This window comes from Anas acuta, chromosome 4 (assembly GCF_963932015.1).
Source record: "Anas acuta chromosome 4, bAnaAcu1.1, whole genome shotgun sequence".
NCBI lineage: Eukaryota > Metazoa > Chordata > Aves > Anseriformes > Anatidae > Anas > Anas acuta.
Window position 1 is genome coordinate 40,152,142 of NC_088982.1, and position 26,551 is coordinate 40,178,692.

The 26,551-nt window shown below is 38.1% G+C and overlaps 1 protein-coding gene across 3 annotated transcripts in view; it reads right to left on the reverse strand.

The window, feature by feature from the left end:
* TBC1D9 (TBC1 domain family member 9) overlaps window positions 1-26,551 on the reverse strand; it is a 69,853-nt gene that overhangs the window by 18,730 nt on the left and 24,572 nt on the right. For all 3 annotated transcript variants that reach the window (XM_068680792.1, XM_068680791.1, XM_068680790.1), the window contains exons 2-9: window positions 17,085-17,195; window positions 10,624-10,742; window positions 8,825-9,053; window positions 7,540-7,801; window positions 5,939-6,146; window positions 3,298-3,504; window positions 1,655-1,825; window positions 1,108-1,258 (exon numbers count right to left, since the gene is read on the reverse strand). In XM_068680792.1, the coding sequence (XP_068536893.1) occupies window positions 1,108-1,258; window positions 1,655-1,825; window positions 3,298-3,504; window positions 5,939-6,146; window positions 7,540-7,801; window positions 8,825-9,053; window positions 10,624-10,742; window positions 17,085-17,195 (1,458 nt within the window). The remainder of the gene's footprint in view (window positions 1-1,107; window positions 1,259-1,654; window positions 1,826-3,297; window positions 3,505-5,938; window positions 6,147-7,539; window positions 7,802-8,824; window positions 9,054-10,623; window positions 10,743-17,084; window positions 17,196-26,551) is intronic.

Here is a 26,551-nt window from a genome sequence, read left to right on the forward strand (position 1 = left end):
TAGATTATGTTTGGTTGCAGAAAGTACAGTATCTCAGCCAAAAGCGAGAGACGGGAACTCTTGAGGTCTGTTCCTTCTTCTGAAAATGTCTCTGTCATCTTGGGCATGGCACTTAGTCTGTTTTAGGGTTACTATCACACACTCACAGGGCCACTAAAAGATTTCACTGGCAACTTCAAAACTTACCTGGAAATGACAGTCTCAGCAACAAAAGAAATCAAGTGCCAGCATACAGTAACGCACATTGAAAAAGACTGATTATAACTATACCGTGAAAACTAGTCCAAACTATTAGCCAGATGCAGGACAGATCTGTGCATCTTGTGTATATTGTCTGAAAACATCTGTTTCATGCCAAGCAGCAAGAAGATGACTTAAGATCAAACATTTTTAGCAACGAAATGGAAAACAAAACAAAAAGTATCCTTATGTCATCATATAAAGTCCTTGGTGTGCTCGTATCTTAATTGTCGTAGGTAGCTGTGGTAACTATCTCATGAAGGGATGGAGCTAGAGAAAGCATACAGGCAGCAGAAAGGTAGGAAGAAAACCTGTGGTATAGACTGATATCCATTTAAGTTGTAACAAAATGAATAAATCCCTTCAGCTTTGAAAAAATGCCCTCAGGGGACACAGATGTAGAGAATCCTCAACAGCATAGAAAAGATGGACGGACAGAAAATATTTTCTCACTATTTTTCACATACTGGGAGCACAGCAACAAGCTTAAATTTTGGAATTCCCTGCAAGAACTTATTGTGAAGGCCACAAGACTAACTGGATTCAGAAATGATTAAACAAATGCAAAGTAGGCCTGCTGGTAGTTTTTGAACATCTAGAAGCCCCTACACTGCTGACTTCCGGTAACAGAGTATACACTCTGCTTTTTTATATTCTTCCCTAGTTATCTGAGCCTTGTTTGAGAAAGGATGTCTTCTCATCTAGACAGAACTTGTCTAAACCGGTCTTGTGCCTGTTAACACACAGCCTTACTTGCTCCAAATATTTTTGTATGCTTATTAACTACACCCTTAAATACTTCTGAAATCCTCTCTCCCCTCATGCTTTTGCTTATATCCCACAGTCATGTTCTGAATTAATACTTACCTGAAAACAGAAGCCAAAGTTCCCCTCTCATGCTTTCTGGAATGCCTTTCAGCACAAGGTCTCTCGTCTTCTCGGTACGATACATACAGACTCCTTGGCCATATTCAGCAAAGTGAATCTTCCAGGCTTGTTCTTTCAAAAACTCTTTAGCCTAACAGCAATGAAAGACATGCATAAAGATGGGGCTTAGCATTTTTAGTAGCGTTTGAAAGAGAAGTGCTAAAAGCCTGTAATGTTCTAACTTTCCAAGGGAGCAAGAAATAACATGGCTACAGTCCAATTCCCTTCTTAATGGGTTGCCTCCTCCCATTTCTTAATTTCTATTCCAGTATTCTAACTGTTAAAATAATACTATTAGAGCAGTGGTACTTGAGAACAGGCATACAAACTCTCACATGTGAAATGTTTTGTTTTTAAAAAAAAGATTGCCACTTGTAGAGACAGGTCTGTGGCAGACTGAAACTCTGCTGGGTCAAAAGGATGCATTTTAAAGATCACATAATTTAACAACTTTTTTCAGTCAGTACAGCACTCAGACATATTTTACCAGCTTGGGGTTGAACTCCTCAGGTGACCTCCGCCGATACATAGTCATTAAAGCTTGAGTTGCTGTTGGAATGCCATTGCCATTGAGATTGAACTGTCGCTCCCCTTCCGACTCAGAGCTGAGGCTTTTATGTGTGCTGGCAGAAATGATACTATTTGATCTTGTAAACACCTGCAGAAATCAGTCATGAACAACACAGGCATAGAGTTGAATCAGTCTGGACTTTTTCCTTTCTTTCCTTTCCTTTCTTTTTCTCTTCAAAGTTTCTGTATGCTAACAGCTAACTCAGACTGAACAAATTAAGTCACCCACATACAATCAGAGTAAGAACAAAGCATAATTTAAACCGGTATAAAATAATAAAACTAATTGCAGTTTCCTCAATTATTTTGCTTTCCTCACTTGAAAAAAATTTGAGTTGAACACTGTCAGACTGTGATTTGGAAGAAATATATTTTGGAGAAAAAGGACTCTAACTTCTCAAACAGCTTTGAAAACTTTTACTACAGTCAAGATCTCATACAGCAATTCACATTACATGCCTAAAATTGAAATTAGCAGTCATGCTTGTCTACATATGTAGTCATATTACTAACTGTAATAATGATTGCAATTATTAATTTGTGCTTGTAATTCCGCAGGTAGAGAAAGAAGTTCCACTTAGGGAAAAGGCAAGAAGTTTCAGCATTATGCATACATGCATATGTGCCTTGGAATGCAACAACAACACACAGATTATTACCTTACCACCAATAAAGCATGTCAAAAACTGACTTTTCAGATTTATATGGCCAGCAGGGTAGGGCTATTCATTGCAATACTAAGGTATGGTTTAGTACAGAGTTGGAACATGAGGTCTACCTACATAAAATCAAAATGATACAGCACAAAAACCTTGTCTGTTTAGAGACCTGAACTGCTAAGCTTTGCTGGGTTAAACAGATCTGATGAGGCTGTGATATGAAGCACCTAAATTCACACATAAAACCTAAGAATTCAAACAGAAGCCTTGATATTCAGAGCATCTGAGAAACATTCATCTAACCACCACTTTATAAACTATTTACTTTGCATAGGCAAATAGGAAAGAATTTCAGAACAGGACCACCTGTTGTCCAGAAGAGGATTGATTTTACTTCAAATGTTCTGAAGTTCAGGAACAGTGTATTTATGATCTCACGCATCTTTCTCTGAAGAATCAAAGTATCCAATTCAGCAGTTTGACTTGCATTAAAATAGCTTTATATTAACTGTTTGTTTTTTTTTGTTTTGTGTTTTTTTGTTTGTTTGTTTTAAATACTAGAATTGTACAATTATATTTTGACTTGGGCAAGTATTATTAAACAGTATTATTCAATTAACCAGATAGTTAACCATGCTATTTTTCAAAAAAGATACACTTTGGTGTCAGAACGTGGCAGCAGGAGTTAAAGTAACTCTTCCACTTCAACAATGATTTCTAACATGAAAAAGACATTCTAGTCATAACATTTTAACTGTACAGCTTAGGGGAAGTTAACAGCAGTACAAAGTATAAAAGTTTGTCTGTACAAAGGTATAGCACTTAAAGGTTTTTGTCTTCTGTCTTATCACACCAATTGAAACTCCCTTTTAGAAAACGATTCCCGTTCCCCTCCACATACCTCATCATCAGAGCTCATGCAACTTCCAGAAATATTTTTTTCCAAGTATATTTTTGAAGTTGTTTGTTGCAGAAAATCTGAGATCCTCTGTACAAGAAAGTCTCGGTCTTTCAGGTTGGCAAACAGGAACGTCATTCTGTTTTTAGTGCTGATTGATAACGGGCTGGGCAACACACTGGAGCTGTCTGCTTTTTCCACTATTGTCACCTAGGAAGAAACAGTTAGCTATAGCTTAAGATCTTTAAGCAACTTGCTTGGTTTAAGAAACTAAGGACAATAAACTCTTGTCCCTTCCTCTCCTATATCAAATGATCGTGAACATCCCCCTACTGGAAAACAGGGTATGGATTCAACTGCTCACAAGTCTGAGGATGAAGACTGTCATCCCCCTACAACTGTCTTCTGCATATTCTCCAGCAAAACTCCTTTGCACTGCTTAGTCTATTTTCTTCAGGCTTTGTTTTCAAAGTAAACTTACTTGCTTACTTTTTATTGCTAACATACGTGATTTTTTTTTTTTTTTTAAGTAACACTCCTGTTCTACTATGTTATAGCTGCATACTCTAATAACAACTGTTACTGCAACTCCATTTTCATGACACATAGAAACTTGCAACTAAGGGAAACTAACCCCGTACCTTTCCTTACAAAGGAAGGCATCCAATCTGTGACGTGAAGGTTCCTGTTTGACCTTCAATTGTTAGTGGTCTGGTCGCTAATCTAAGTGAACTCCAGCCTGTAAATAGTACTCACACTGCAATCTACCAAATACAGGGCACAAGTTCCCTGAACGTTTAGTAAAGCGTTTACACCAAGAAATCTCAGGGAAAAGTCATACACTATGAACAAATTCTGTAACAGCTGTGTGTTCTAAGCGTTACCAATTATTAGCCTTAAAAACAAATTAATCCAGTTTGTGCAGTTCATACTTTGAAGAAAACAAGGCATAATTCAAAGCACTTTTAACTTCTATGGCTTTAAACAATTTCCCAGGCAACAATAACTGTCTTACTGCCTTTGGAATAGAAGAGGGCACATTTTGGCTCACCCGAAGTGTCTTTTCTTCTTTTTTTTTTTTTTAAATTTAAAGTAGGGATCAATGGTGAGACATTAGTGTGGTAATATTCACATTTCTCTAGCTAAAAGGATAAGATAACTGTTTTTCACACATTTCCTGTGAAGATATATTTAAAGACCTCAATGAAAAGCTCAGGTCCTAAATCACTTCTCTGTCCTGTCAACTTCCATTTATTTTTCTCTTAACTGCAAATACGTTAGTTCTTCATGGACTTTAAGGACCTTCACCAACAGCGTAATTAGCTAAAGAGTGTTCCTATGTTGTTTTTCTATTTCACTTCAAAACTGTTTGAGCATAATTGGCACAAAAAGAAGAATTTAAAGAGGCATGGGACAAGCATTATAGCAAGCATGCTCTGCTATAACGAGAGCTGAAAACTGCTTATTGCCTATTCAAGTAGAGACACACAAGTATCTGAAGTGCTGATCTTGGAGCCTGCACCTACTAGGAGCAGTGAATAGTGCAGGCAGCTGCTGAAAAATCTTTTCCAATCATCATTTCTTAATCAATGCTTTGTTATTGCCTTATCTGTCAAAACATCTCCAGGATGTTCCAGAACACTGGAATTAGGGTCTGAACCAACACTTTAATTAAATAGAAAGCTCCCCTTATAACTATTAACGGTACTGCTCTGTTGTTCCAATGGCTGGCATTATCCTGCGTGTTACCATTCTCCTTGCTGGTGCTGAGACTTTACCTGTTCAGAAGAAAAACACTTACTCCTTCAATTATTTCTTAAAGCTTTGAACCCCATACTACTGCATATTATTATCAAAAATAGTTGTTGAATTTGTATCCAGGGAAAGAAGTCCAGTTAAATGCAGTCCTTCTCTAACACTCAACGGACTGTTGCTTCCTCGGAATTCCAGACAAATAGCACAATAGCACAATCATAACTAAGTGTCTCCCCTCAAGCAACCAAGGTCACTGCAACACACCTTGGAGAAGCTGTACTTCAAGGTTTCCAAACAAATACTATTTGTGTTTACTCCTAATGACATATGGAAAAAAAGTGTTTTAAATATGCCATGGTTCATCAGATAAACTGAACTGTCCTCGTTTACCTGAGCTCTGCAATTATTCCCAAGACTTTACGCATTTTTCCATCAAACCACAAAGCAAATCAATCATACAAAATCTCCCCAGTACATTTCATTTTGTTGCCTCAAACTTTAATTATTTTTACTGAACACGTATTTTAAGCAAACAACTTTTAAAAGGGCAGCACAAAAGCATTTCTTAAATGCTGGCAAGTATTTTCCATATACAGGAATAAATGACTGCAAGTTTGTCTGCATGAAGAGACAATTCAATTCATTAGTATTATAAGTCTTTACATCTGACAGAAGCAAATTTTATCTGATAGATTCTTTAATAGAAGTTCCACTAATCTATCTAGGAAGTCTTATCGTCCCTCTCTACGAGACACAAAAAATATACCACAGAAACGTAAATAACAAATTATGTGAGAGAAAGAAGTATGGGGAAAAGAACTAGGATGAAATTTCCAATACAGTATTGCTTTATTTTTTGCCCTATCAGTCTACATATACAAGTATTTACCTCTCGAAGAGGGATAATAAGGCTGCACAAGTTCTCTTCTTTACTAGTAAAGCAAATGTAGTTTGTAGAAACAAACATCTGACCCAAAATATGCATTTTGTTGAATGGAGTCCACAGAGTACAGTCTGTATGTCCATCTAATTTCTCATCTTTGGGAAGTCGAAACAATGCACGGTATCTCTCACTCTTTGCTCTGGCATCAAGATCCCTAAAAAAAAACAAAACCACACAACAAAAAACACACCACAAAAAGCTGCCTTCTGTTTTAAGGCAGCTGTACATAATACATCTTAAGGTGTATTTTTATACAAGCCATTGCAAGTTACCTACAACATACAAGTCGGTTAAACACTGAGCATACAATACATGGTAGAAATTATTTGTAAAGGATGTATAATCTCCCCTGCTGGAAGACTTTAAGACTACATGAAAAAAAATATCTGCCACAAATGACTTGGATACAATGACCCTGAATTCTCTGAGGGAACAGACCAGGTGATTTTTTGACGTTTGGTCCTATTTTCTGCAAGTGCACACAGTGAATCCAGCAACAGGATGCAAGGCAATGGCCTTAAGTTGCGCCAGGGGAGGTTTAGACTGGATATCAGTAAGAATTTATTCGTGGAAAGGCAGGTTATGAATTGGAACGGGCTGCCCTGGTAGACTGGAGTTGCCATCCATGGAGGTATTTAGGAGACTTGTGGATGTGCTGTTTAGGGAAATGATCTAGCAGTAGATTTGGAGTGTTAGGTGTATGGTTAGACTTGATGTTAAGAGTCTTTTCCAACCTAAATGATTTTACAATCATTAAAAAAATACAAGAGATCACATAATATTATGCAAAAAAAAATGTTTCTTTGATGTGGATTTATGAACACAATGGAATCCTTAGGGCTAGAATCTGTTACTAATTTCAGGATTTAGTCTTGCTAATGCAATCAGTGCAGAACACTGAACAGCAATGGGTCTGTACTACAAAACATTAGACAAACCTAAGTGATTAAATGCATGTCAGATATCACCAAGTAATGAGAACTACTGACAAAAACTGACTACAGCCTGTTATATGCTGATCATGTTAGTGAACCATACAATGAAAAAATTAACAAGAAACTATTAAATTGCAGTATGATATCCATAGAAAGAAGTAGATTCCAGACTATATTTCATGCCCTAGAATTTCATTTCATTGCTTGTAGCTTGACTACTTTAAATAAGTTCTAGATGGAATTCATCATCTAGAGTAATTTTTTAATTGCAGTTATAGGGCCAAGTATGAATGTTAGGCATGTTTCTTAAAGAAGCCTTACAACAGGTATCTAATGCAGCCAGTGTCAAGAGATGCATAAAAGCTGCTGAACAAGTGAGAATGTGACTCAAATGTGTCTCATTTTGCATATTTGCATATTTTTCTGTTCCTACTTCAACAGAAGACTAATTAATCATACCTAAATACTTCCTCACCTTTTGTCATCACCTAGAACCAATCATTTCTTTTTGGAATAACACTATATAGCAACAACATTAGAAAACTTCTAAACAAAATGCTGTAAGTAAAAGGAATAAGAAGAAGCAAATGACTAAGAGCCAGTGCTACCTACCGTTTCAGTGCAGATACTTTTTTTGGGGATTTCTTTTTTAGCTTGGGTAATGACCTGTCTTGTTCAAACCCTTCATTGTCCAAAAGTTGTCGCATAGCAATATTGGCAAGCTGTTCCATTAGTTTAAATGTCTCATTGATATTAAGGAATACTGAGAAAAAGTGTTCACTGGACCTTGTGCTCACTTTGATCATATCGGGGAAGAGCAAAGTAGCATTCTTCTCAAGTTGAGTAATATCAACCCAGCGGATAACTAACTTTGCTGAACAGAAGCAAACAAAAAAGACTCAGTGAAAAAAATAGCATATTTGAAAGCATTTATCTTCCATTTTCTATAAAATGGATTCAACTCAAATTTTATCGCATCTTAAAAAGTTGGGAGGACAGCACAAATAGACACAGCTTTTATAAACAAACTATGATCACCTGACACACAGTACGTAAGAGTTTAAATGCCATTTAGTTCTGTACAGAATATCACACATAAGCACTACAAAGCTAGCTGGGCTAACATAACTTATCACTGTTACAGTACTTGCTCATACTCTGATATCCTTTTTCCTAAGAAAGCAAAGAAATGTAGTCTGAACACATCAGACAGGCTTCTCACTACTCCACAATACAATTAACTGTTTCACAGTTTGTTTATCACTTACAAAAGTATTTTGTAAAAGCCCTAATTTAATCAAAATATTGCATCACACTTCATTAAAAAAATCAAGAACTTGAGCAACCAGACAAGAATCATGAAAGGGTTTGTGTATACAAGATCAGTCTGTTCAGGGATGATAGATTTAATATTGCCAATGTCTAGGCATTTAGTCAGACTTTCCTACTACACAGACTGCTCAAGCAAATGCTGCCCAATGTTGTTTCATAGGTATTTGTCTTTTAAAGTATTGCACAGATGTCATATTCAATATGTTTGGGAGAGAATTAGGTTTTTATTTCATGTCACAGCGTACAACCACAAGCATTTCGGAATCCTTCTGCCAATACTACAACAATCAGGATACAACGCAGTATTAAAAAAAAGTTCAAACCTCTGTGCAAGAAGCTAAGTATTTCTCCTACGTGGACCTCCAATTTGTCAAAACACTGGCTGAAGTTTAAAAGATTTGTACAGTTTATCACCTGGATCCTCTAGTGTTTTATTTTTATACATCAAAATATTTCAAACATTACAGCAATGACATCTCAAGTGGGTCAACAAGCTAACAGCAACAAACTACAGAAGACTTCCTAACAATTCTTAGATGCACAGACATTTCACTGCAAAACATACCTTCTCTTCCCATGAGGAAAGAATAAAAGCAAAGGTGATTAATGCTGAGATAGACCCAGCCCTGACGGGGAACTTTCCCCTTCCAGTAACTGCAGGAGTAGTAGTTTACTAGTTTCTCCTCTTCTGGCATCCCAAACAGCTTGTGAAACTTCACTATAGCTTCCTTAAATTTTTCTGTATCATCATCCTCCTTGATGCCATTGATTTTGTTGTACTCAGCAATAATGCCCTAGAAGGCAGCGAAAGACGTACAAAGCATGTTAGGTGCTATAGGGTATCAGATATCCTTATTACCATGGCTGTCAGGGGCAAAAGCCACAAGAGTTAACTGTGATGTCAAAGTATTTCACTTATCCTTCTGCCTATATAGTTATTTACCTTATTCAAGGCTGTCTTCTGATTACCTTGCTCCCCACCATGCCTATGCCAGAAGTAATCAAACATCAACCACTTAGCTGCTTTGCTAGGATCCTGTTTAAAATTAACAAATTTATCTTTAATCCTAACTACTCTTTAAAGCACCTGTGATTTGTCAACTTTTCCCCTTTCAGACAAACATGTTCCTTGAGGAGACAGGGATAGGATTTCACTAGATATTTTTTTTTCTAAGAAGAAGGAAAAAAGAATCTGTTTTAAAAGTTACTTGATAATTTTCCTAATGAATGATCCCTTTTAAGATCTTGAGCAGAAGGAAGTAGAAGAAAAGAAATATTAGATTAGGATAACCATCAGGATGGAAAACCATTCACACTTCTAGGTGCAGAAGATCTTAATCAAATCTGAAGTGGCAGCTGTCCAGTGAAAATCTGCTTTTTGATACCTCAATGACTACAGTTGTTTCTGTGCTATATATTGAAGTTCTGCTCTACTCGCTTATTTTCCTTTTTTTTTTTTTTTTTAATTGCCCTCTATGTTAGAGATAAAAAGAAAAGATACTGTTTGCCTTCAACTAGGTCCATTTACATGGAAAGTGTAATACAAGACAGTGAACCATCATTCATTTGTTGGACAAATTTTTAATGTTCTATAAAGTATGAAAATATTCTAAAAGTGTAAGAAGTAACAATTTCCTTAAAGGATTACATTTCACAAATGACTTCTAGCATAGGTTGTTTCCATGAGCATCTATAGTCCTAATACCTGATCAAGTAGTAAACCAAACTACCAACTATGAAATTCTTAAAACAGTTGACCTAATACCTGAAATTATAAAAGAAGAATTTAACAAAGTCAATGCTTAAAAATACACAAAAATTAAGTACAGTGATTTTGCTTATAATCAATCTTTTACCAAACTACTTATTTTTATGCAGTTCTTAGTGTGAATGAAGTACATTTATCAGCATAGATATTTTCTCTCCTATAAGGAGGAAAAGATATAATGGTAAATCCAAAACAATCAACATCTCCCAACACTATCACAAATGCCAATGCTAAGGGATTTAACTGCACAGAAGAGAAGGTATTATACAATACACACACATAAAAGGAAGTCAAAGCTTTGCAATGACAGTTACTCAGAAAACTTAAGACAGAAACAACAGTGTGATTAATTTTTTTAGAATGCTTTAATGTTCACAGCCCTGCACATAATATTGTTTTTATTGTACTGCTGTAGTAATGTGCACTAATGCCAATTTCCTTTATATTTACTAACATGTTGCTATTTGGAATCTGCTTTTGCTTTCAACAATATGGAGCAGTCTTGGAAATACTAGGTCATATTTCTTTAGAAGTCATAATAGTCTTCCATCCGCGATCACATCTATCATTAGCAATATTTACAATAATACAGCTACCTGTATTTTTCCTCTGACAAATGTATTTATGTCATTCTCATTTTCAAAGATAGAAAGAGTTTGCAACAAATTCTGTTCAAGCCATTCCCAGTGTTCAGTGATTTCCTTCCTTGAGCAACCTGTATATAAAACAAACAAAAAATCACAAAATAAGAAAGCAATGTCTATGTCCTCTTAATAAATAAATAAATGGCTTAAATAAAACTTGCCAGTAACAGCAGTTGCCATATAACAAATGCTGTATCCTTGGAAATTACAAAATTCTTCCCTATGGTCCTCTAACTTCATAGTAAGTAGATGGCAATCTTCAAGATACTCTGACAAGCACAAACTGCCTATGTCAGTATCATGAGCAAGAAAATCCTAAATTTAGAATTCCAAACATAGTAACGATGCTGTGCTGCACAGCATCACACTGAAGAGTTGGCAAAGGTATTACTCACATCTATTGGGAACTGACAAAAAACAACTGTTGTATATTCTACATTTGATTCTTAACTCCTCAACACTACATACAAACTACAAGCCAATGATGAAATCACAACAGCAATGCTCAAAAGGACCGTTTTTCTATTGTTTTTCCATTCTAAGTCTATTATGATGGCTCTTCATAAAAAGAAGGGTGCTGAAAGACCTCCAAGAAAGCTATTTCTTTTTAGGGGTGGGAGGATTGTCAAAGGTAGTTTATTTTTCAAGGTGAAAGAATAAACTAAATTTCAATTTTTCTCAGCAAACCAAAAGGGGCCAAATGAGATCTCTGATATTGATGAAGCAATATACATGTAGTCTGTAAAGATGTTCTGAACAAGAATGAGAAAAAGCTTCTGGTATGAGCTAGAGCTAACACATGCAAACTTTTGCCTTTTTTTTTTCTTGAGATGTGATTTTAATAAACATAACTTCCATTTTGTCCCTCTGTTCTCAATAACTTGCAGAATAAAGTTGTTGGTGCTCTTCAGTATCTCTCTTTGACCATCTCAAATTAAAAATAAATTTGGGCACTCAAAAAAAAAGACTCCACCAAAAGAGAAGGTTGAGGTAATTGTGTCAAAATAGAGACTTTCAGGAGTATTTTCAGGAAAACAAACATTGCATGTTTACATCTACATATGAAACTTGACAAAAACATGTCAATCCAACTAGGAAATCAGATCAATACCTCATCAGTTCTGTTCAATCACAGTCTCAGTTCATTTTACTCAGAACTAGGAAGTAAATGTATCTATGTGCTAACTAACACCTACAGAATGCAGGAAAGCATAGCTGCTCACATGCAACAACTGTTAGAAAATGGTGACAACTACAACTAGCTGTTGCTGATAAACTCTCCAACTTAACTAGGCACAAATCATCCATGCTGGTGCTATACTATTTTAACATAAATGTTTCTGCTGTTTATAGAAGAATGCAATGTAATCTTGAATACACAAACAATTGTTTTCCGTGTCACTCAGCAATAAGTAATGAAGAAAAAAATAGTGTTTCTGGAATACAATCAGAGGACAAGTCCAGAGGAGGACCACAAAGATGATCAAGAGGCAGGAACACCTCTCCTATGAGGACAGGTTGAGGGAGCTAGGGTTGCTCAGCCTGCAGATGAGAAGGCTCTGGGGAGACCTTATAGCAGCCTTCCCATACCTGAAGGGGGCCTACAGGAAAGCAGGAGAGAGACTCTTTGTCAGGGAGTATAGTGACAAGGAGTAATGGTTTTAAACTAAAAGAAGGCAGATTTATATTAGATATTCAGAAGAAATTCTTCACTCAGAGGGTGGTGAGGCACTGGCACAGGCTGCCCCGAGAAGCTGTGGCTGCCCCATCCCTGGAAACGTTCAAGGCCAGGCTGGATGGGGCTTTGGGCAACCTGGTCTGGTGGGAGGTGTCCCTGCCCATGGCAGGGGGTTGGAACTGGGTGGGCTTTAGGGTCCCTTCCAACCCAAACCATTCTGTGATTGAACAGCTATGGTTAGCATCCTGAACCTGTAACCTCCTATCTCATTGCCTACATTTCTCATCTCCATTCTGATTTTTGTCTCCAGAACTCTCCCAGACAGTTTCATCTACAGAAGATTGTGCAAGCAAGCCAAAATCAAGATATGATACAGAAAATTTCTAGCCCGTTTCTCCTCACAGTCTAGACCTTTTTCCTTGCTTTATTTACTAAGGATTAAAGAAATATTTTCACTGTGATATTTTAAACTCTAGGTCTCTTAACTCTGCTACTGGCAAGCCTTTGCCCATCTTAGCACGTTAGAAGCGTTCAATATTTTACCATCATTGGCCTTTCAGGTAAATCAAGCAATACCTCTAAATCTGAGGGAAAGAAAAATAGAAAAAAAAAAGAAAACAAACATTCAACAGTTACACCACTTTGCAACAGAACCCTTCAAATGTAAGATGTGAAGGTACAGAGGAGACATGACTATATTCAGGACTGAGAAGAAAATTAATGTGTCATGTCCAGTCTTCTCTCCCAAGTACATACTTACCTGAAATGCTTATTAGTCAACCTGAACTGCTGCAATTTACAGAAGGCACTACAAGAGAAACTGTAACACTTCAGGGAGCCTAAAATTGTTCTTGCCAGTAACAGCAGGTTCAGGAATGGAATGGCAGAAACCTCAGTTTGTGCAGAGCAGGAGGAGAAAACATTTAAAGCTCAATATACAGAGACAATACACACACACACACACGTGTATTATGTATATATATACACTCTAAAACTTGTAACTCTTTGTTTACCAGAACATGTGGACCTTTCCCAATGCATATAATGCAGTTTCAAGATTGGTGCTTTACAATAATCCATGTTCTGTTTTCCACATATGAAATATGGATTTAGAAACTTGTATGGAAATGCACGTAAAATTCCACTACCATGAAAAACCTACAGCAATGATTCTACACTTGAAATATACAAAGCCATAGTAAGGATGACTAATTTTACAGTTGGAATAGGAACTAAAAAACTTGTTTGTTTTCGAACAGGGTATACGTACATACTATCACCCTTTCCCTGAAATTAAGGACTAGCAGATTTGGGATGGGAACGTAGCACAGAAGGGCTATTAAAATATACAAGGCTGATCATGTACAATGTTTTCAACTTCTAGACTGTTACAAAATTTGTGTGTCTTAAATTGCTCTTGCAAAGACATCAATAACATCTTTCATATCATCTTTCCAGTCTAGTTCAATAGACAGAACTATAAGCTGTAGCAGACACGTTCAACATCACACTGCACTGGAGAAGTGCTGTAAACAAGCCCACTTACAGAGCTACAAAGCCTCAGATCTAACCAGCTAGCATTCTCATACAGCCTATATACATAGAGTTAATACCAAAGCAAATTCCTATTCCTACACAAAATGAACAAATCTAGGTTCCAAACATCACTTTAAGTCACTTCAGAGCAAACAAAACCCCTTGGATTATTTTTCCCCCAGAAGAGTCTTGTACAGAACAAGATCAAATGTCATGTGGTATGAATGAACCAGGAAGCAATCACATTTGTTCCAGTCATTCTGTACAGCTACTCACTGAAGGCAGAGATTATTGCTTTGTGGAAGGCATAGGAGAATAGGACAAATCTCCGTAAAAATAAGAGATTACAAGTACCAAGTAAATGGCAGTCTACCCCTAGGGAACAGGGAGGGACAGCTATACAATGTAGGACAAATCACTCGCATAGGTAAATGCAGCAAAATCCCTTAATGCCCTGTATAATGGTAACAACCCTTGATCAGTTCAGAAGGAATTGCTGTAGTTGTGAGTTCATAAAATAATCACAGTGCAGAGCCTTAGGCAACGTTGGGCCGCTCAGCATCAAGGCTGCAGAGATAAACGATTTGCTCTGTAAAATTTTACCTCCCATTAAGAGTCACGCTATTCCCTTCAGGGGATAAGCCTGAGCTACTGCAGTCTTACAAAAATACAAAACAAAAATAATGAAGCCAATCACACAGCCTGGTATTATAAGGTTAAAAATTCAAGAAACTGTCCACAAAAAATGGAAACAGATATATTAACTACTTGGTTAGCAATTTCAGTTAGGGTTCAGATTCAAAATTGAAGGGCATTTTTATTAAAAACAGCTTAAATGTTAACTGAGTACCATATTTCTACATTTCAAAACTGCAAGATCTGTCACAGAAAAGAAACGAAAATCCCTCACAGTTCAGTAGCATAAGTTTCTACACGTATGGTATATTTGTTTATTTTGGGGCCACAACTCATCCACCTTCCATTTTGAGCCCCTTGTAACCTGAGGACACACATTGTTGATAAAAAATAATGATCTGTAGGTGTCATGCAACAAAATATGCGAACATGCTTAAAGAAAAGTTACATGGTCTATTTCCAAAAATCTCAAAAATTAATTTTTGAATATGTGCATGGTATGAACACCTTTGAAGAAAGGCTCCTTAGAGAGTGACACATTATTTTCTTTGGAGGGGAGCCTACAAACAGTGAGGAAATTTGTGTCTTCAGTTGTTCCCTTTCAAGGTTCTGGGACAGAGGTGCTTACTCATGGCTGTGCACTGATACTCTGGTGAAAGGAGGATGAAAACTCACATACATCTGTAACTAGCTCTGCTTGTGCACAAATAGTGTAAATAGACTTACTGGCAAGCACTTTTACCCTTCTTTCTCATGACTGAGATCCCAGGAAAGCTGAACTGCAATGTCTCATCAATTACAGTCACAGCAAAGTAGCTGACAGTACAAAGCAAACAGTTAAATGAAGATTCAGAAACAACCTTCATAACAGACTATTTCATTAATATCTGCTTTTACTATTAGCTGCCATTAAAGGCAAATTACTTTATACAAGTTAAAATCATCACGGGGTTGATACTTGTAGGCGTAAAGGGAAAAACATCTGTTTAAATTGATGCCCTCTGTCAGGTCTTACACTATTGAAAGTTTCAAGAAATAATTGTGTTAAGACAAGCTATTCAAAAATTTCTTATTGGATACAGAATACAACACAGCTGTGATACCACCTTTGTCAGATACACGAGTCTCATGCTTCCAAGAGCAGACTCTGCTTTGATCTGCTATCATTTTTAGATCTATGGCAAAGCTTCACCCATTCCTCTTCTTCCTTTCCCAAGAGAGAGGGTTTGTCTGGAGGAACAGTCACACAGAGTATGTCCATGTCACATTTTACTGAGATAATAGGCACAAAGGAGCGGGCAGTGTTAGGCCAGAACTCTACAGCCTCATTAACCAGTATTTTGAATGTCAGGCAGCACTGGGGATGCTAGGAGCTGACAGTCTATTAAAGAAATGACCGGCATGTGTGCATTCCTCAACTGTCCTCTTTCTCCATTTTCTTTCAAATGAACAGTTTGGGCTGCTGCCTAGAATACTGTTTGAAACTTCAAAAATACAGGTGTTGCATTCAAAAATTTTCATTTTCTAAGACTGACAAAGCAATAATATCAAACTGAGAGATCTGACCTTACAGGTTTAGTGAATCAGGGCTAAAAAAACCTTGACTTTCTGTATTCAGCTTCAGGCACTATTTTTATAGCTGGCAGCCAGAAGCAGAGACTAACCACAGGCTACTTCACACTACTTGCAATATGTACCTGACCCCAGAAATAAGCATTTAGTATTTACAGGGTCTGATGTACACAAATATCCTAGTTTATGAAAACCGCAACTTCGTTGATTTACCAACTATGATAATGACAGAAGAAATGGTCTTAAGGCTAGATATGTCAAAGTTTGAGCCCCGACTACCAAAAACTCTTTATAGGGTTTTCACATCCTTCTACGAATATACACTTCTGTATTTAACTCTAATCTAGCTACTGCCTGGTTGAAATTAAATACATAGCTAGAAGGACAACACTGTCTGAACTAACTGTCCAGAAGGTGAGCATCCCTGCGATCTAGACGGTATTTAACCTGTAGGAGGCTGCGATCCAGGAAATGCCATACCCATATTCAGCATTTAGGTGAGAGCTGGGTTTTTACTACCTTCCTAGTTTCCGTTTCAAGGGAAGCCAGGTGCCCAGCTAATTTGGGAGCCACAGCCCAGGCACTCCTCCTATTGTACATTTTAGAGACACCCATCACCCAGGAACGCCGCATTTCAAAAGTGCTGCAGGACTAAGCCATGGGCATGGAGGAGGCACGGACAGTAGACTGCTTCCCTGAGAAAGCATTTGGGAGACGAAGGGTGGGAAATAACAAGACAACTCTCCGTGCTCCATTACCATTTCTGTTTTTACTTAGTCAGTGTCGAGCATAACAAATACACACATGCTGACAATCCAGGTCTGAATATTAGATGCTCTGGAACTTCCTAATTTAACCACTAGAGCAGGTTTTCATCCTGACCTATTTCTTTGTCCTAAACTGACTGTGCACAGCAGGCAGGATGCTGTTAGTTATGTGGCACAGTACCCAGGAAGAATGAAAATCCACATGTCACTATGTTTGTCCTTACCACAGGCAATAGTCCAATAGACCAGGGAGTCTGGTGCTTGATAGAGGATTCGATAGGGTGCCACTCTGGCGCTGGAGTCCAACACGACATCAAGAGTACCCACAAGGAGACCTACAGAAAGGGAAATTCTCATAAATACACAGCGATTAATCTTCTAAGACCCCAAAGGAAGGGGCTTCACATGCTCCTAACACCTTGATCCACCATTCACAACTAAAGGCAAACCTATGTATTCATCCCCACACTTGTTCCCTTGCATTCTAAAGAACGACTCAGAGAAAACATCTTCAGTTTCAACAAGATTTCATCTTCTAAACATACATCAATCCTAGTATGATGTCAGACAAATTGAAGCAAAGAAGATATGTTTTATAAAACTGTATTTAAAAGTTATTTACGTCTTTTCTGCTTCTTTTACTTTCAGAGCCTTGGAGGGGGAAAAAAAAAAAGGAAAAGAAAAACCCAGATAATACACCCTAGAAGAGTTTTCTAGCTGACATCTGAATTTTGAAAACTAAGACTTCCAGCAAAGATAATTATGCTATTTAATGGTCTGCTTTTTTTAGGGTAGAAAGGATCAAAATGCCTAACAGTCAAGCTGGTTTTCAGCTGAAAGGATACTGATGAAAGACAAAGCCATACTGTTTTCCCAAAGTAGCTTTGAAAATTCTTTGCTAGTAAGGGGCAATCAACAGTTGCATACCAAGAGCTACCAATAACTCCTGACAATATTTCTGTAAATTCTAAATGGTATTTTAATAAGAAATCACATACAAAACGTAATTTTAACCCCATCAAAACCCTCTCCCACCAGATGCCTTATTTATTCTTGAAAGATGCAAAAGATTTCTCCCTTTTCACCTCCACATAGAATTTTCATCTTCCCTGCAGAGATGTGGGTAGTAAATTCTCAGCAAATTCACATCCTAAGAACAGATGGATGAACTTTCCAAGATTTTTTTTCTGCAAGTATTTATTAGGGCAGAAAATATTTTAAATAGCTGAAATAAACTGCACATACCAAAAACATTTTAAAACATTGATGCTAAAATCCTCTTTTCGTTTCAACTGTTTTCATCTCTTCCCATTATAGTTGTACTAGTTCCCCATTCTGTATTGTCATGACTGGAATAGAAGACTGCTTCCCTAGCTATTCCTCTTTCAGTTTTGTTTTATGCATTATAAAGGTATAAAAGCACTACCCATTTTCCATTTTAGCAAATCCAAAAAATTAGAACTGCAACTGACATTTGGAAATACCCCACCTATCAGTGATGTGGGATTCCCCCATTTTATTTTTTATTTGTTCAGGAAAACAAATCTTATACATTGATCTTCAGAGGCCAGATCAAATATAACCTATTCCTGCCTGATGCACTGATACTCACCATGTTTTAATTCACAAATTCTGTAATAATGAGAAACAAGCCTGGACACGCTATCGGTCATTAGCAAGCAATACTAGAAAGTTGTGTGCTTGTTATAGGATATGAATATAACACAATATAAAATATCCCAGTGTTCATTAGTCAAGCTAGCTTTAGTTGTTACTACTGCATCTCTCATGTCTTTTGATTATTGGTGTACGCTGACAAGCTGCCTTTGATCAATCTGCCACCAGCCTTCCTAGTTGCATCTTGACTCCTTTCAAACTCAGCAGACTGAAGCAGGTTAAAACATTCCTTTCACCTTCCAGCATTTTGCAATTTGTTGTTACATTCACCCTCTCCATTCAGCCTTCACAGACACAGTGTGGCTCTGCTCCAGAAAGCACGTGCATACACACTTTCAACTACAAGCAAATGTCTCAAATGCTTAAAGCTAGTCGTGAGCTTAACAGCATTTCTCAACTGGATCACAGACCAAGCCAAACACTACACTGAACATATCCGCTGGGTTTGCTGCAAACTCATAGCAGGGCTTGTGCCAAAGATTCTTCATGCTTTGCAGCTTCACGTGTCTACTGACAGTACTGAACACACAAAAAGCCTGATGCAGCATCTACATAAAGTCATCTACTGACCAAATGTAATCTTCTGAGGTACAGATACACTGTTAAGTCACTCTGATCTTTAAAAACATGCTTGTTTCTTTCCTTGTACTGTATTTCCAAGCATGTTGGTCTGAGGGTGGCCCTACTGATTCCATCACTAGATCTCTCGGGGTGCTGCAGCTGTAAAATCAGGGATACAAAGCTGAGGTTAGAGCTAGAATAAACCTGACTTGCGCAGTGACATCAAGTTAAAAGAAGTGCCCCATCCTATCTCCTCCTCCCTCATTACTGGAGATAGAAGGACAGGAACACTCCCCTGCCCCACCAAACAGAAACAATGTGAGATAGAGCTACATATTCAGGAAAGGTGGAGAGAGCCACATGAACAAAAATAGGACTACGCAGCACTGAAACAGAGAGATGTTATACATGGAACAAGAGGGAAAAAAAAAGATGAAATATGGAGGAGTTGCCCAGTCCCTTTTCAGGAATAGGAACAGGCTGTAGAAATATCCCTGAAGAACGGTTAAAGGAAGAAAATTCACTGAACTCCAAAAGACCCCATGGAAAATTCAAAGTCCAGCTTACCAGTCAATTGCAACAGAGTTTATCAGTAAAATCTTACTTACATAATGAAATAGTTATTTTGATAGATGATAAATGTGATACTTCAAAATAATTTATGCATTATTATATATGAAAGTCAATTAATATTTATTGTTGTCATTATACAATTATCCCTGATTGTTATCCTTCAGGAACTGTCCCACTTTGCACAGGAGGTCAGGTTTTTGTTTGTTTTCAAGGCAGACACATGACACAACCAAACTGAAAGAAACAGCAGTTCAAATAATCAGAGGAATTTCTACTTGAAATGATCACCATTATAATAAAAAGAATATGAATTTATTTTAATATTGCTCAGTAACTCCCCATACAGAAAGAACCTTTTGAAATATGATTAATAACTGAAAGTTCACATAAAAATGAAACAAGCAACAAAGAATCATATTTAGATTGGACTGGTCCTTGGGCACGAGCCAATGAATTATGCAGGCATCACATCACGTGATTACACTGATTGCAAGGTTTTTCCCCGTGGTTTCATCAGTTTTCTGACTACAATGAGGTAAGGGAAGGAATTTCCAACGTAATAACATTGAACCTGCAAGCCCTTGTTCAAGGGAGCAGTTTCATGGGCAATGATCTAAAGCACATGTTGAAGTTTGTGGGATTAGCGCCTGACTGACTGGTGACAGCCCCGACCCTGAAGGCACTCCAGCACAAGTAACCTTATATCGAGCAGTGGTCCCATCACACAGGCCACATTTCTAGAGTAGCTATACCTAGGCATGGGGCAGAAGGGGGAAGAAAAGGGAGGGATAATATCCTCATTTTGTTTGAGAGAACTTTTTGAATAAAATCAGCTTTGTCTTTTGCATACTTGTACTCTCCACAAAAGACCAGAAAACCATTCAATATTTTCTTTCTTTTCTGTAAAATACGAAGCGGTGACATGTAACATCTGAAACCAGGGAAGCCACAGCCACAACTGGCTAGCAAGCCTGGGCAGTTGCTCTTGCGTCACATTACTGGAAGGACATACAGTGCACTAGCGGGTGTTACTGAAAAGTGGTTTGGTTACCCCATGCAACTCACGCCGAAGGAAGAAATTGTACCGTATTTTATTTATCTGACCACTGTACCTCACATTTAGTCTTGAGCTGTGTTAATGATTATAACTCCCCCTCAAAGTGCAGAGATTAGTGTCTGTATTGTGCATTACCTTATGACTTACTGTGCTTGCATCCTTACACGGGCAACCACTTTCTGAAGTGTTTTTCACTAGAAGCATTTATTACCACATGAAGCCTGACCTCCTGTATAACATGGACCCCTTTAAGCCAAATGATTCCTATCTGACCAAACTATTTCCCAGAGAGGCAGGTTATCTTCATTTCAAGGCCAGCACAATTGATTCAGACAGCCTCTTCCAAGCACCACTGCTCTGCACTCTCCTCTCTCTGGGAACCAACATCCCAGACAGCTTACAGTCCAGACTGCTTACAAATGATCAACAAACTGTCATGAAATCAATGGATGTTCTGCAGTAGAAACTTGGTACACTGTAAACCACCACCACGGAAAACACACACACTTTATAGTAGATGAACACAAACAGCTGTCTAAGTCACAATGTCACAGAACATCCTGAACTGGAAGGGACCCACAGGGAACACTTTGTCCAACCCCTGGCTCTACACAGGACCACCCAAAACTCAGACCCTGTGTCTGAGAGCGTTGTCCAAACGCTTCTTGAACTCTGGCAGCTCAGTGCCATGCCCACTGCCCTGGGGAGCCTGTCCCAGTGCCTGACCACCCTCTGGGTGCAGACCCTTTCCCTAACCCCCAGCCTGACCCTCCCCTGTCCCAGCTCCATGCCGTTCCCTCGGGTCCTGTCGCTGTCCCCAGAGAGCAGAGCTCAGCGCCTGCCCCTCCGCTCCCCTGTGAGGGAGCTGCAGGCCGCCAGGAGGCCTCCCCTCAGCCTGATGTGGGCTGAACAAACCAAGGGACCTCAGCCACTCCTGTCTTCTCCTCTAAATCTTTCACCATCTTTGCAGCTCTCCTTTTGGGGTTCTCTTATAGTTTTATGTCCTTCTTACATTGTGGTACCCAAACCATGCAGAGTAATGTGTTTACAGTTTGAATATTTACATAACATATTGCTGTGCTTGATGACTACAGCACAGATATTTGCTGCAGGTATGTTTCTCCTCCTTCTTATGTCTAAAAATGTAACTAGTGATTACTTTTTTTTTTTTTTTTTAACCTCACAAGAATCCACAAGGGTGCTTTTTTTTTTTTTTCTTTCTTTCAATTACTGGTGTTTTTACATTAAAAGGAAAAGCACGTTTATGCACCCTATAAATTTTTTTTTGTTGCTGTTACAGCAGGATTGTCTTCCTGACAAACAGTAGCCCTGTATTATCAACAGTTATGCTTTATTTTAAATAAAACACACAAATCAAGTGTTCTTTATCACCTTTCTACCACCCCTCCAACACCAATCTAATAATTATGTGTGTGCCCCCACATTTTACCTGCTAAAAACAAGGCTCTCAAAGTAAATTGGGTTACATATTCAAGAGTGAAGACCTAGATTATGTATTACCTCCAGTGCACCTTCTTAAAACACCAAAACCAATTTAGCTACTGTTTATGAACAACAATATACAGTGACCATTCAGACCATAAAAACCACCAGCAGCTGTGGCTTTCTTGCCCAGAAAGCACCACCTATCAAAAAGCTCAGGACAATAACTGACAGTGACACTTCCCATTCAGCTTTAACCTTGCGGTCCTTAAATTTCAGGTGCTTTCAGCGCACAGCAGAAATCTGTAACACATCCACTCTTCAGAGTCACAGGCAACCTGCATCAAATCTTGCCTAGAGCTGGAATGAGGTCACTCTGCAGTTGGTGCAACTGCTGTGCCTGCTGCCGCCACCCAGGAAAACACCCTCCTCTCCTCCAGTTAGCCAGATGACAACCATGTGTCGTTCCCTGGCTCCCAAAGCTGAGCCCTACCCTGCCCCCATTGCTGTTACATCCTTCTCCCTGCACTACTACTAGCCACAAACACCGTAAAAAAATCCAAGAATCCAGCAGATGCAAAGATGCTCAAAAGGGGTTAGTCAATAGCTCTCAGGAGTCCCAGTGGAGGCAGAATGGGAGGGGAGGTTGAAGAACTACGCAGTCACAGCACTCAGCATGTATGCAGGGCAGAGGAGCACCAGCTGCCTCCTACTTATTATTCCCTGCTCCCCTTTTTTGTACCCTTTCAGCTGCCACTGCTATGGACTGAGCCGGGGGTGGGGACAGCAGAAACCAAGGCGTATTTGCTGCCACTTGGCTTCCCACTTACAGAGATACCCTGTGTGTTGCCCTTGTTGAGTCTGTCGGAGGTCTGAATTTTATCACCTTGCCTGGCTGTTTTCCTTTGTGGAAGCAGCCTGAAATGATACATTTTCACTTAATGCATCTCTTTTTGCTGTGCTAATAACACCATCACATAGCCTAAAACAATCAAAAAAAAGCATCACATCACTCATCATCATTATTACGGAAAATTTTACACAAACTGTTTACAAGAGAAGACTGCTGACAAACCATTACTAACATAATCAACAGCCTGACAGCCTCCCAGGACATCTTCTGTTAAAAATAAACACTTCTTAAACACCTAAACAAACCACACATGTTCATCTTTTTAGCACCTAGAGAAAAACAGAAGTGTACTGAACAGAACTAAGATTTCTTACAGGTCACACAGTGACTTGGAGTCATGCTCATGGGTTATTACTCAATGAGTCCCATGGATATTAGCAGCCTACTCATATATGAGCTCAACACCGCAAGTAGGAAAGATGGCAAAGACACGTGCCATTAGTAAGAAGTTTTCAAAACAGGCATAGCGACATTCCAGGTAAACAAAAGAAATACCGCTTAAATGATTCCCTTACTTGCTGTCTGCTGATGACCCCTTCTCTCTCCACTAATGTAAGATGGACACATAACCAGGTCTGGCCATAAATCTGAAACATCCAAGGGACCTATTTGGATTGTAGACGTTGGACGATTTCTGAGAAAGCCCCATTCAACTAGGCCTGCTTCAGCCATATTTTCACCCAGAGCATTCAGTTTCATATCAAAATCATGGACAAAAAAAAAAAAAGTTCTTCCTAAAGTTTAAATATTACTTCCTGGACTGTAAAAACAATTATTCATGAGAATACATAGCTAAGATGTACAGTACAAGCTATTGTTTTGCCTAGACACTATATGAATCATTTTCCATTTTTTTCAAGGCAGTCCACGTGTTTACATAATTAGCTCACTCATTTGTTATTATGGGAGGAGGTCATCCAATTACTTGACAGTCGAAACTCAGCCTACAGCAACAATCTGAACTCCACAGGTAATATTATGGACAAATCCTGTTAAATGGGGAGGGACAAAGCTAATTGATTTCATTTCATGGAATAGACTAAATGAACAGTAAGTATTATACACCACTCAAATAAACTACAATATTAAGCTTCCCATCCTAGTAATAGTATCCTCAAAAGCATGAAAACATCTTCACTGTGAACACCACACTTGAAACATCAGGAAGGTTTATCAGTTTTGCATTGTATGCGTAAAATTCATACCAACTAAAGCAAAACAGTACCTAAATACTTGATTGCTGACTTCCATATGGGTTATATAGCATTGACTTATATGAACATGTAATGTATAACAAAAAAAAAAAAAAAAACACAAAACACTCTTCCTCTGGAACCAAAATCTATGATCCGCTAAGTTTTCCTCAACTTCTGACTTTGTTGCCCACTTCTACCACTGAACTTCACAGAAGTTTTCAAATATCAGTGAAACAGACACTGAGGAAGTTCTGTCACTCCGGTGACATTTAGCAAGACAAGCAGCAAACATGGTACTTGCTTCTGTCTTCAGGATGATGAATACTGATGAGACAAGACTGAAAATATCACCTTTTTTTAAAAAAGGCTTGTGTAGGGCCAATGTGGTGACCTAGCTTGACTACTACAGTTTTAGACAGTTAAAGGAAAAAGCTTTCATCCTCCCTTCAAGTTTCACAATTGTCATCGAAACAGATTTTCTTCTAGCTATCTTAAAGTGATCAGCACTTGGATGTCCAGTTCAGTACTTGTCAAGGTGTCCGAACAACTGATGACCATCCCTGTAAAAACCTGAATCTTGCTTCTATTCCCAATTTGACTGTTTTTTCAACTTCCTGCTTTCAGATTTTTTTGTAAATTTGTATGGTAAGCTGAAGCACCCTAAATCATCAGATGTAATTACATTTATCAGTGTAATCTCCTAAGCATCATTAAAAAAAAATTAGCATTGTAAAAGTTAGTTGGCTGCTTTTCTCCTCACCAGAGAAGATAAAACAGAATATGCATTATAATCTATACCAACTGCTACATAAAGATATGGATGCATATACACACAGTGAAATAATTGCCGTTGTTTACACTGAAGCCAAGTTTACAAACGATTAAAGGTCCAAGTACAGTAACTCACTCTAATACATCCAACGAAGAAGTTCCCAGAAACAAACCCACTAGATTTGAACTGAAAGGAAATCCTAGCCCAAGCATAGGCTGGGTGGAGAGATGAGCAGGAACAGGCCATGCGTGACAGCTTCAGGTGTGTGATGGCTTACTGCTCTGTGAAAACTGACATTTGCACCAAAACAAACAAAAATCTCACACACATGAACAAAAGAAGTTTGTTTTTATCTTGTCAATCACACCAGGCTATGAAGCGATGGAGAAACTTTAAGAATACAGATAGAGTCAACAATTGCTTTCAACGTTTGATTAAAAAAAATACCAAAATTTACTCCTTATGAGTTTGTTTTAACAAGCAAAATAAACAACTTAGGAAAAGCATGACCAACAACCATTGACCAAAACAGCACAGAAGTCACTGAATTTCACTCAAAACTAGCTCTTACATAGCACCCCACTCTGAGTAGCATAAGCAAATTAAACAGATTTCACCCAACAGCAAAACTTAAATCAACTGCATCTGCACCTCAAGACATAAGCCTCAAGAACAAATCAACTAAGTACAAGCAATTAAATACTGCCAAACTAAGAAGAATAAACATTGTAAACTGAATCTAGCCAACAAAATCAGTGGTATAGATCAACAACTGAAGTGTGCACAGTAAACTCACCTTGAACTTTGGAACAATCCTGAAGCAAGCATGATCAAATACCCGTTAAATCTAAAGAAAACCAAGTTTTGCCTAAAGTAAGACCAAAAACTGCTCTGACTGAACACCAGTGAGAAAAGAACTAAAAAAATTTTAAGAACTTGATTTTAATAAGCTTAAATTAAGGCTGCTGCTTGGTACAGACCTCTAAGTTGGAAAGGCTTCAGACTTGTAAGTTACATCTAGAAATACTTAAAACCTTTATTTTTTTTTTTTTAAAGAAAGTAAAAGACAGAAGATTTTCAAGAAGTGCTCCAAAATCTAAACCCACCTCAGCACCAGATTTGAAAGCCAAATGCAAGTGTAGTTTATTGAATGTCAGCATTGACCAGACATCAGAAGTATGACAGGTAATCAGAAAGCTGGAGAAAACATCAATGGGATGCTTAAAGGCCTTTACATGTCTTGTGTCTTTATACTATAGTAAGGTCAGTGACAGCAACAACCCCTGCCTATTACAGGTCAAAGCTATACTACAGTGCGATGCTATGAAGGACTGAAAGAAGTAGAGGTTGCAAGTTTTAAGAACACAGAGAACTGAGCAGATTCTGCATATAGCAAATATGTGCATATAGATTCTGCATCTAAACAATACAAACTTTGGTATAATGCAGAAAATTTACCAAGAGACCTTGACATTGCCTATTACATCAAGGTCCTGTGT